General features: G+C 45.9%; 1 protein-coding gene across 2 annotated transcripts in view; it reads right to left on the bottom strand.

Annotated features, from left to right (window-relative positions):
* Positions 1–5,809: 5,809 nt before the first annotated feature.
* The window catches only part of GMPR (guanosine monophosphate reductase), a 58,448-nt gene continuing 52,078 nt past the window's right edge, over positions 5,810–12,179 (bottom strand). The window contains exons 9-10 of one of the 2 annotated variants that reach the window (XR_005722679.1): positions 7,372–7,439; positions 5,811–6,293 (exon numbers count right to left, since the gene is read on the bottom strand). Coding sequence is in view for 1 of the 2 variants with exons in the window: in XM_040249311.1 (XP_040105245.1) it covers positions 6,113–6,293 (181 nt within the window). In the remaining variant the exon portion in view is untranslated. Of the gene's footprint in view, positions 6,294–7,371; positions 7,440–12,179 lie in introns of both variants that reach the window. The other variant, XM_040249311.1, reaches the window with a different exon arrangement.

The raw sequence follows: 12,179 nt of genomic DNA, 5'->3' as shown, positions 1-12,179 counted from the left end.
TGGTTGTCACGGCTACTGTTTGATGAACTATAAGCAGCTCGACAAACTGTGGTCCGTTTCCTCCTAAAACCCTTTGCACGTCCTATCTCCTAGTCACCCATGATAATCCCAGGTGAAAAAAGGGCCAGCAGTCTCCGTGGCCCAATCCCGCTTCTTCAGGGTGATGTGAAAGCAAAGGGGAGGACACTGTGTGGGCTTTTCAAGTGAAGCGGAAGTCTCTGCTTCCACCTTTGTTTTCAACCCAGAATTTCTGAAATAGAAAATTTAAGAACACATCCAGTAATAACTATACAGAGAACATACTTTGCTATAAAGCACATGCCTAGCTATGCCATCGTGTTAGGTTGGTTTCCTCCTTTCTCCCTCCACGGACAGTGTTGTGTTTCTGTTGATAGGGAAACTCCAAACTGTTTGCACACCTCTACTCCAGAGCTAAGATTTCTTTTACATAGATGACCTCGCTTCAAATAAGTTACCTTACTGATAGATCTTTTCTTGTAGCACTATACCTTGTGGAAATTTTTTTTTAATGTACACCTAATTTGAGAAGCTGAAGAAAAAACTTTGAAGCACTCACTTTGAGGAGTACAGGTAATGTTTTACAAAATTGCACAAAAGAAAAATGAATGTCAAAATGATTCATTCAGTGTTTGAAAGATATGGATCTGTTAAAACAATGAGTTTCATACCTTGTTTGTAAAAAAAAAAAAAGCATAAAGGTTGAAAGTTACATGTTTTTTTGTATATAGAAATATGTCATGTCTAAATGATCAGATTTGTATGGTTATGGCCTGAAAGAATTACTACTTAAAAGGCTCTTCAACTATACCTATGCTTCCTCTAGGTTTTTGTTACATAGAACCCTCTTCTGAGGGAGAGTAATTCTGTATTTTGCAATTAGAGAATACTGTTCATTCCTATGCCGAAAGTACTTCTCCGAGCTCCCTTCTTAGTTTAAATTCTTAAGCCATTGCAACTCCTTTTTCTCCAGAGATGATGTTTGACATTTTCAGCACTTCCTGTTCCAGTAAACCCAAAGAATATAATTCTGAACAAGAAGTGTTTGTAACAAGGGATCCTGGCTACCACGAAAGCGGGGCTCATCGCGAGGACACACACAGAAATGTTCAGCCTTCTCTCCCCGACACCTCATTTCAATGGCGGGGGGTGGGGGGTTAAACAAGAATTTCAGTTGAGATGCCTCGTTTCACTTTGGTTTTGATTTTTTTTTTTTTCTTTACCATTAAGAGGCCAAAATTAACGTGGAGCAACTTCTCAGAAGTCATATTCTGTCCAGAAATCAAGCCAGCCAGCAGAAACTGGACAGCTGGCAGGGGAGGGGCAGGATGTTGAGCAGATTCCCCCTCCAATTCTTAAAATCCAGAATCTGAGCCCCTCCCTTACATTACACGCAGTGTTTCTGGTAGCTGACATTCACCTGTACGACGGCGGGAGGGAACAGCGGCTTCAGTTTCTCGTGTCCTCACGACTTGCATACAAATGGTTCAGCTGTATTAAAATTAAGTGCTTTTGGCCAATAGGTAGTAGCTCTCCAGTAACCGTCTCTTAAGAATTTCCGTCACTTTTCTTAGCTGAAAGGACTCCAGTCTTCCACTGCAGATAATTGGAGACTTCACCCAAGTTTTCTTTCCCTTTAGTTTGTTCGTTTGCTGTCTGGGACGGCCGATGAGCCAGTCTCCTTTTCCATGGCCAGTCTGAAGGCCCCCTTTGGAAGTGCTGTTTGCAGTCATCCTTGCCGAGGTAACAGGAACTGTCCTCTGGAATAAATGGCAAGTCTGAACGGTTACCAAGCTGGGTGTGTAGGTTTCCTCTGGTTCCTAACACGAACCGCCTACTCTTCAATTAATCCAGTTCAGGAGTGGGGTGAATTTCTTTATTGTCAGTGAACATTAAACTTGATACCTGTGTGCATCAGTTCTGTGAATACTGCCCTTTTGGCCTTTTAGGGGAGGTTTTTTTTTTTCCCCTCCTCAGCCTTCACTACTCCCTGTACACCCAAATTAGTGTCAGCTGAAAGGCTCCAGCAGAGCCCTGCCAGCATTTTCTGGTGGCCTTTGGTTAAGACAAGAATCCTAATTTCTAGCCAGTGGGGTCCTGGCCCCAGGGCCATCTCTGAGAGTCACTGATGTGTTTTTCTAATATCAGCTCACGACCTACCAACCTTCCAATCGTACGCCTCCCACCGGCCAAGGAAAAAGAGACACCAGAACTTTGAGGGCACTATCAGACTGACATGGCCAGTACAGAGAACTAGGGAAGGGATGATGATTTGCACCTTATTGAAAAGAAAAATTTAAGTGCATACATAGTTAAGAGCTTTTATTGTGACAGGAGAACTTTTTTCCATATGCGTGCATACTCTCTGTAATTCCAGTGTAAAATATTGTACTTGCACTAGCTTTTTTAAAACAAATATTAAAAAAAATGGAAGAATTCCTATTCTATTTTCTAATCGTGGTGTGTCTATTTGTAGGATACACTCGAGTCTGTTTATTGAATTTTATGGTCCCTTTCTTTGATGGTGCTTGCAGGTTTTCTAGATAGAAATTATTTCATTATTATAATAAAACAATGTTTGATTCAAAATTTGAACAAAATTGTTTTAAATAAATTGTCTGTAAACCAGTACAAGTTTATTGTTTCAGTATACTCGTACTAATAAAATAACCGTGCCAATTGCAAACGCGTCTGTGCCTTGTGTCAGGTCCTGGGAAACCAGGGAGGCCGAGGAAGTGGTGGTCCTTCTTCCTTCTTGACCCGCTGGGATCACTGGGTAGCTTTGTAGTGGCAAGGGTGACATCAGGCTCTGCCTTTCTTACTAATTTTGGGGAGTGGTAAGCGGGTCGGTCGTGCTTGAGATGAGAAAGTCAGGTTTCAACATCTGATGTTTCAGCTCGTTCCATTTGTTTCTCCTCTCTGCACACTGCTGTTTTTACAAGAGATTTTTCTTCTCAACAGAATTTGCCATCTTTGTGGGCTTGTAGCATTATCGATATGTTTCTGTAAGCTTTGCTGCACACTGGTTAATGGTCTGAAGGTGGAAAGTTCATTTCTTGGAGTTCATGCCTGTTAGAAACTTAGAGGTTTGCACAGTACCCGCTCTCAGATGAAGGAGACTTGGCAGTTGCCCCAGAAAGGAATTCCTCCAGGACCCAGGCAGGTAAGGCCCTCTACCTGTATCTGCACGCGTGGCTGTCCGTCCGATCCTCCCGGCCTTCAGGTTCTGCAGCGCTGGAAGAGAACTTTTGGCATCCAGTTCAGTGTTGTTGCTTACCCCAGGCAGGGACGGGTATCTCCCTTCCTGTTAGTCGTCTTGCTTCGGTGTATGGGGACATCTCACCAGGACTCTGCTGTTAGCCCTGCAGCATCGAGGTCCTGTTGTACTAAGAATGCTAGTGTGAACGAATGTTGGTGTGTAAATTAGCAGTGATGCACTGAGCCTTGAAACCCAGACAACAAGGCTGTCCAAGCCCTCATCCTCCAGAACGGTCTGGGCAGACGTGGGCTGCTCTGATACAGCAGTCTGAACTGCCGCCTGGTCTGCTGTTGTAATAGTAGCTGCTAATGGTCCTGACAAGTCTGGGTTCCAAGAGCTGCGAGTCTTACCTGAGCCAGTCCAGTTGATGAGAGGAAAGCCTTTGCTTCACAGGCGGCAACAAGGTCGACCTTGAAACCACCAGGAACCTACAGTGCACAGGAAGCCCTGTACAATCAGCGGGTCTGAGGGCATCCAGGGCAGGCTCCCCCACGCCCACTGCCACTGGAGGCAGGGATGAACCTGCAGAGGGTCAGCGAGCCTTAGACGTGAAACCTCTGCTTCAACATGTTCCTGATGAGGTTCTGGCTTCTGCGATCATGTTTTCACTTCCCTAAATAAACCAGGTGAGTGAGAAACCTGCCTCACTCCCCTTGGTGAAAACAGAGCAGGTAGTCTGGAAAGTCTTTGCACAAGGTGGATAAAGCAGGCACACATCCTCACGGATAGGACTGGACAGCCCCAAGTCAAGACAGGAGTATGAAGGATGCTGTTCTGGAAGTTTCCTAACTACTTACTGGCAGTCCCTTTTTAAGAGCTTTAAGACTTCTCCTCCACTTCTTTCCCTTCTTTTGCCATGAAGGATCTCTTAAAACTAATGAACTCAAGGGCTCGAGTGTGACACACATCTAGCTCAGGTTACAGGGGTTCACACCTCAGACAGCCAGACCGAAAAGGTGGAGTACCTGCAGCAGCAACGCACATCCCGCCAGAGGTTCAGTACCCTTCAAACCCTCAGGTGTGTGGGCGTTCGTGTTCCTACAAGAATTACTCTGGGTGGATTTAGGAGGAAAAAGTATTACCACGGAGCTCAAGTTGCTGGATTTTTGAACGTATTCTTCTAAGACTGTGAGACTGGACCATGAAGAAGGCTGAGCACTGCAGAATTGATGCCTTTGAATCATGATGCTGGAGAAGACTGCTGAGAGTCCCTTGGACAGCAAGGAGCTCAAACTGGTCAATCCTAAAGGAAAACCACCCTGAGTATTCATTGCAAGGACTGATGCTGAAGCTGAAGTTTTCCAATACTTGGGCCACCTTATGCGAAGAGCTGACTCATTGGGAAAGACCCTGATGCTGGGAAAGATTGAGGACAGGAGAAGGGGGCGACAGAGGATGAAATAGTTGGATGGCATCACCAACTCAACGGACATGAATTTGAACAAACTCTGGGACATAGTGAAAGACAGGGAAGCCTGACGTGCTGTAGTCCATGGGGTCACAAAGAGTTGGACACAACTGAGCAACCGCATGGACAACAAAGACTATAAACTCAGGCCTGTACGTCCCTGGAGTGTGGTGGTTTGTTCGGATTCCTCGTACAGTGTCAGTCACCAGGAACATCAGGCTGTTAATTCACTCTCACGCAGCAGGAATGAGCGGCTCCTCTCTCCTCCAGGGCCGTCACTTGTCTCTCCAAAGAAAAATTAACTCCTGTATCTGCTGCTTTAGCCTCATTTAAAAGGAAATGAAGCAAAACACCCTGGGCTGCATACACTTCCCAGTCCTAATACTCAAGTAACGCTTCAAAAGAAGTGGCCGATTGTCATTTAATGCATGCGGATTCACCGTTTAGACAAGTGTCACCGGTCACTGGGGTGGGACTCCCACCAAGGCCATGAGTCTTTTCTCCAAGAAAGTACAAATGTCACCAATGAATGCATGGACCCTTAGCAGCGCCCACGGTCCCTCCTGGAGAGTATTCATCGCTGTGACGAGGGGACGCTAGCTCTGATGCTAAACCAATGTCAAGGCTTCGGCTGCTTTTCACTGGGACTCCACCTGCCAACTTTTTAGTGGATAACCTTGCAATGGAAAGACCCCCTGGAACTTCCTCAAAATAATGTTCTCTCTTTAAGAGTGAGGACAGCTTGGAACTGAGGGGGAGAGGGGAGAGATGGAGGAAAATGAACCAAACAAAAACCCAGGACAAGACTAGAAGCAGCGTGAGCACAGTGACAGAGGACCTGTTCCCCAAAGGCATGAGTAAGAGACGTGGCATCAGTGCATCCCCGCACCTTGGGGACACCGAGAGGAAACCAAGTTCAGCTGTCCGGGTGATTGCTCTCATTCTTCTGCAGCATCTGTGAGCTGGATGGAGCCGGGGGCTGGTTCCCCTGGCTGTGGCCCCCCTCCCCCAACCCTTCCCACCCAGGTACCTTGACCACCAAGAGCCAATCGTGGGAAGGAAGCAGAAAACCCCCAGCTCCCCCAACAATGTGGTCCTGTAAATGCAAACTCCAGCACGCAAGCAAGTCTTTGTAGCATTATATTAAAGTGAAACCATTTTCTTTAAAAAAAAAAAAAAAAAAAAAAGGTGTGAGTATTAGTTTTACTAATGAGGTTACACATTTCGGGCAGGTAAGCTCCAACCACTGACCCACTGAGTGCCTGATTTCTGGGCCCCTCGACCCAGGGGAGCCCTGCAGCCTCCAGGTGATGGGGGGGCCCACACCCCAGGACCTGCTGGAACCTCTGTCCTAACATGAGGAGGGAGATAGAAAAGCAGGCGTGTGTGGACGCCTCCGCCAGCCGGAGGTGGCCTCGTCTGCAGGGTTAGCTGAACACGGTGTTGTATTGCTGGGTCACTCGGATGAACGTCGCCCTCCTGCTGAGCTCTTTGAGTTTGGCGGCCCCCACGTACGTGCAGGTAGACCTCAGTCCCCCGAGAATATCCAGAATAGTGTTCTCAACGTCACCTTTGTAAGGCACTTCCACAGTCTTGCCCTCAGGGGCTCTGGAAGAAAAAGGAGGTGTTTCTTTCAGTTTGGTTCTTTTCCCTGAACTACCCAGCAAGGATCCCCAGCTTTGGCATTTGAACCCACCCCAAGGCACTCGGGCGGCTGCATGCCACCCTCTGATCCGACCCACCCTGGGAGGACCTCGGCCTCGCTGCACACGCCACGTGGGTCAGGCCAGCATCTCAGGTGAACGCACTCCTCCCACCCAAGACGCACAACCTGGCTGCTGACTGCCCAGAGTGCCAGGAACACAAAGTCTCCATCAGCAACTCCTGGAAGAGTTGCAGACCCGGCCCGCACCCCACCATCTCCTGCAGGTACGCCACACCTTCCATTGGAAACCAGCCCCCCCTTTCCATCCTCTGCTAATCTGTACACGGGCCTCCAGCTGACCCAGAGTCCCGAACACCGATGGGGTTAGGGGAACAGACCTCCCGGCCACCTCCCACCACGGCCTCTCCTGCTGGCCCGCCCTAACCAATAACAGAACAAACCCAGAGTGTCCCCTTCCCCCATACCCCTGCCAGCCCTCCAATCGGCATCAGACAGAGCATCTTCACAGGAGACGATCAAGAGAGGAAGAAGGAACAGAGAAAATGGACAAGTGGGCACTGTGAGGTTGCATGGAGACCTCAAGTGAGGTAAGTGACTCCACTCACACAGCCTCTGCTGGGCACCCCTTAGCTTACCTCCCTGCGTCTGCACAAATCACCACCCCTAGATGTGCTTTGGGGCCTCTGCAAGGTGGACCCAGAGCAGAACTAAGGACCTCCTCAGCACCCAAGGCTTTGGTAAGCATCCTTCATGGTTTCTGAGTGACACTTAGAAATTCAGGTCTGGCTCATGGCACAAACGTTAAACCACATCTGACTGTCCGGCTGAGTCCTTGTCCCACTCTTCCTAAGGCCACCAAGCAACACTGCCAGATTCCGTGTCACACCCCCTTACTCTAGGTTTTGAAGATACCATCTAGACTTGCGTTAGAAGGGGCATTACGAGAAGGGAATCTCCAGTCCACACACAACTCTACCTCCCATCCAAGGGTCAGGAAATCTGGAAATTCTAACAATTTACCAAATACCGGAACTTTAGCTGGTCTCTTCACATGAAAAAACAGCATCTCTTGATCAAAAAGTCATTACCTAGAATTTCAAAAGGGTATTAACTCTTGTGCATTGAAATCTACACATGCAAGACTACCCTCAGGTAAGATCTAGCAGTTTAAACCATTGACCAGAACAAGACAAGGATGTCCATTCTCGCCACTGTTATTCAACATAGTTTTTGAAGTCCTAGCCTCTGCAATCAGAGAAGAAATAAAAGGAATTCAAACTGGAAAAGAAGTAAAACTGTTTGCAGATGATGATACTATACATAGAAAATCCTAAAGAGGCCACCAGAAAACTACTGGTGCTAATCAATGAATTTGGTAAAGCTGCAAGATACAAAATTAATGCACAGAAATCTCTTGCATTCCTATACACTAACAACGAAAGATCAGAAAGAGAAATTAAGGAAACAATAGCATTTTACCATTGCCACAAAAAATAAAAATACCTTGGAATAAACCTCCCTGAAGCAAAGACCTTTCCTTGGGTAAAGGAGAACAGTATGGAGGTTCCTTAAAAAAATAAAAATGGAGCTACCCTATGACCCAGCAATCCCACTCCTGGGCATATACCAGAGAAAACTCTTAATTCAAAAAAGATACAGGCACCTCAGTGTTTATTTACTGCAGCACTATTTACAATAGCCCAGACATGGAAGCAACCTAAATGTCCATCAACAGAGGAATGGCTACCGATGTGGTACATATACAGAATAGAATGTTACTCAGCCATAAAAAGGAATGAAATTATACCATATGCAAAAACATGGATAGACCTAGAGACAGTCATACAGAGTGAAGTCAAGTCAGAGAAAAACAAATATGCAATAACACGGATATGTGGAATCTAGAAAAATGGTAGAAAGGAACTTATCTAGAAAGCAGAAATGGGAGGGAAATCTAAATAAAGAGGATATAGGTATACATATGGCTGATTTACTTTGCTGTAAAGCAGAAACACAACATTGTAAACAACTATAGTCCAATAAAAATTAAGGAAAACAAAAACCATTGGCCAGACCAAGGGCTGGCCTAGTGGCTAGTTTACAGCACCAAGTTCATGAAGCCGGTCACTGGTCACACCCAAGATGACTGGTATTGCTGTATTCTCTGACCACAGACCAACATGTGCATATGTGCCAGAAATGATAACCATTTCATTTTTCAATAAACATTTCCATGGCCTCCCCAGGCTTACAGACACCCTCCAGATCCTCAGCATCACTTCTCTAAGTGGCGATGGTACCTTTTGCAAGTCATTTATCATTGACGCCCAAGTCTTCTCATCTGTAAAATGAAGAGCTCTGATGTGTCTCCCAAGGACAGTGTGAGAACTAAATGGGTAATGACTGGGAAGGAACTAGCAAAACATAAATAACTCTGCCTTAATTAAATACAATGTCAAACTAACAGAACCAGTCTTAGGAGGCGCCCCGCCCCCCCCCCCCCCCCCCCCCCCCCAGGGGGTGCAGAGACAGAACACGGATGCAGCCTAGAGGGCTCACGCTGCCTCTGGATTATGCTTCTCACTCCTTCAGCACTTTCCTTCCGTGTCTAAGATTTGATTGAATCCACTTCTGGAACTGAGTCTTGGTACTCCCGAATCTTCTATTTTCTGTTTTGTCTAAACCCTGCTGGAATCACAGAAGATGGTTTTTTGTTCAGCTCCTTGGTTTCTGTTTGTGCTCTAACCTGGTCTGGCCTTCCCTACCTGCTTTTCTTAGAAACCCAAAACAGATGCAGTGGCTAGAGGGCAAAAAAAGTCCTCCAGGCAAAGCATCTGGCTGCCACGCAATCGCAATGGCTCCTCTCCCAGACCAGCACATGGGAGAAGGCACAGGCCCTTGAACAGTGGTACTGGTAAAGCATTAAGCTGCTTGGCAGAGGTTCAGGTCGAAGGGGAGGCAGTAAACCCCTTTCTCTCCCCCGACACTGTCTGGCCTCCTCCACTAGTCACACAGGAGAAAGAGGCCTTTGGAGGCTGCGTGGGACGGGGTGTCCCTCTTGTCCTAAACTGCAGCTTCCAGGATGAAGGTACGAATGTAGCCCCCAGCTCCTTGTTCCCACCCTGCTGTCCCCATAACTACAACATCTTTTTCTTATTGAGAATCCCCCCAAAAGAGAAAGACTGCAGAGAAAGAGGAGTGAAGTTAGACTACCAGTACCCGAGGAACAGAGCTCTGGTGGACCCCACCCCTCCCACCAGCCTGCCCACCTGAAATATCTCAGTGACTGAATTGTGTACCTTGAGCTTGGCTCAGACCTTACATAATGCCTCCAAATCCCACATCCTCGTGATAAGCTTTTGGGTGTGGAATAAGTGGTAGGAAATGGAGGGTATCGGCCCATGGCAGGGGGCCTGAATTCCCATCTTTCTAAGGATTCAGGAGCCCGTCCACATGGTGCAGCCTGTCATCACTGCTAGCTCTGATGAGAAGCAATGGCAGATTCTATGGAGCAGGGCGAGGTGGTGAGCAAACTCTGCCACAACGTTCTTCAAACACACGTACACACAATTAAAACGGAAGTGGAACAGATAAGCAGACGTGAGCAACCCTTCCGCAGACTGATGTGATTAAATGCCTACAAAAGCTGCCTGTGTCAACTGTCTAAGCCTGCAGGTGACACACGGCATTCTTCCCAAAAGGTCTGACCTCCGTGAGGGGGTCTCACCCACCCCATCTCACATGCAGTGGGAGACCCTTCAGCCTGACTCACACCAGGCTCCATAGGGGCTCTCTCAGGACAAGGCTGGGATATTCTGGCCTAGCCCCTTGGAAGCTTAGTGGGTCCCCTCCAGGGCTGGCTGAACAAAAGTCATAACTACTCACACATACCCCTAATTCCATTTCCAACTCGACCCCAAACACTGCCAATGCTGGTTGGATAAAAATTATGGCTATTTTGAAAGAGGCCAGGATGGGTTTTCTAATCAAAGATGACATAAATAGATGGAAAGAAACCACGTTCTTGGATTGGAGGAATCAATATTGTCAAAATGATTATACTACCCAATGCAATCTACACATTCAATGCAATCTCTATCAAATTAGCAATGGCATTTTTCACAGAACAACAACAAAAAATTCTTACAATGTGTATGGACCCCAAATAGCCAAAGTGATCTTGAGAAAGAAAAATGAAGCTGGAGGGATCAGGCCCCCCGACTTCAGACTATACTATATACAAAGCTACAGTTATCTAAACAATATGGTACTGGCACAAAAACGAATGTAGGTAAATGGAACAGGACAGCAAGCTCAGAAATAAATCCACACACCTATGGTCAATTAATCTATGACAAAGGAGGCAAGACTACACAATGGAGAAAAGACAGCCTCTGCAATAAATGGGGCTGGGAAAATTGTGGGAAAAAAAAGAACATTTTTTAACATCATACACACAAAGAAACTCAAAATGGATTTAAGACCTAAATGTAAGACCTGATACTATGAAACTCAGAGGAAAACATAGGTAAAACTCTTTGACATAAATCACAATATCTTTTGATCCATCTCCTAGAGTAACAGAAATAAAAATAAATGGGACCTAATTAAACTCAAAAAAAGTTTCTGCATAGCAAAGGAAACCATAATCAAAATGAAAAGACAACCCACAGAATGGAAGAAAATATCTGCAAATGATGGCAACTAGCAAGGGATTACTCTCCAAAATTTACAAATAGCTCATGTGGCTCAATATTAGAGATCACCTCACACCAGTCATAATGGCCATGATCAAAAAGTCTACAAAGAGTAAATGCTAGAAAGGGTGTGGAGAAAAGAGAACCCTCCTACACTGTTGGTGGGAAGGCAAACTGGTACACCCACTACAGAAACAGTATGGAGACTCCTTAGGAAAGTAAGAACGGAGCTACCGTATGATCCAGCCCCGCTCCTGGACATATATCTGGGGAAAAACATGGTTCTAGAGGACGCATGTACCCCAGCGTTCACTGCAGCTCTGTTTACAACAGACAGGACATGGAAGCCTCCTAAATGTCCATCGACAGATAAATGGATAAAGAATACATGGTACATATAACATGTACACGATGGAATATTACTCAGCCATTAAAAATGAAATAATGCCATTTCAGCAACATGGGTGGACCTACTAAGAAGTCAGAGAAAGACAAATATCATATGATACGGCTTCTACGCACAATCTAAAAAGAACGATACGAATGAATTTACGAATAGACTTACGGTTACCAGGAAGGAAGATGGGGAACAGACTCAGAGTCTGGCACTGATATGTACACACTGCTATGTTTACAGTAGATAACCAACAAGGACCTACTGTATAGCACAGGGAACTCTATTCAGTATTTTGCAGTAACCTATAAGGAAAAAGAATCTGAAAACAAGTATGCATATGTACAACTGAATCACTTTGCCATACACCTGAAACAATGCTGTAAATCAACTGTACTTCAATTTAAAAAATGTAAGCCATACAGTTCTTTAATTAAATCTCTTAATTTTAAAAATGTTTCCCAGGCCTTTCCCATGGTACCATAATATAAAGAGACTCGTATTCTTTGAGACCTACTTCCATCCCCCAGGTCTCCCACGCTGCAGGTGGATTCTTTACCAGCTGAGCCACCAGGAAAGCCCAAGAATCCTGTTGTGGGTAGCCTCTCCCTTCTACAGGGGATCGTCCCAACCCAGGAATCAAACCAGGGTCTCCTGCATTGCAGGCAGACTCTTTATCAGCTGAGCTACAAGGGAAGCCACCATAATATAAACAAACTTGTGCTCTTTGAGACCTA

The sequence above is a fragment of the Oryx dammah genome, unplaced genomic scaffold, assembly GCF_014754425.2.
Source record: "Oryx dammah isolate SB20612 unplaced genomic scaffold, SCBI_Odam_1.1 HiC_scaffold_11, whole genome shotgun sequence".
Classification (NCBI taxonomy): Eukaryota; Metazoa; Chordata; class Mammalia; order Artiodactyla; family Bovidae; genus Oryx; species Oryx dammah.
This window is presented reverse-complemented; position numbering and strand designations above follow the sequence as displayed.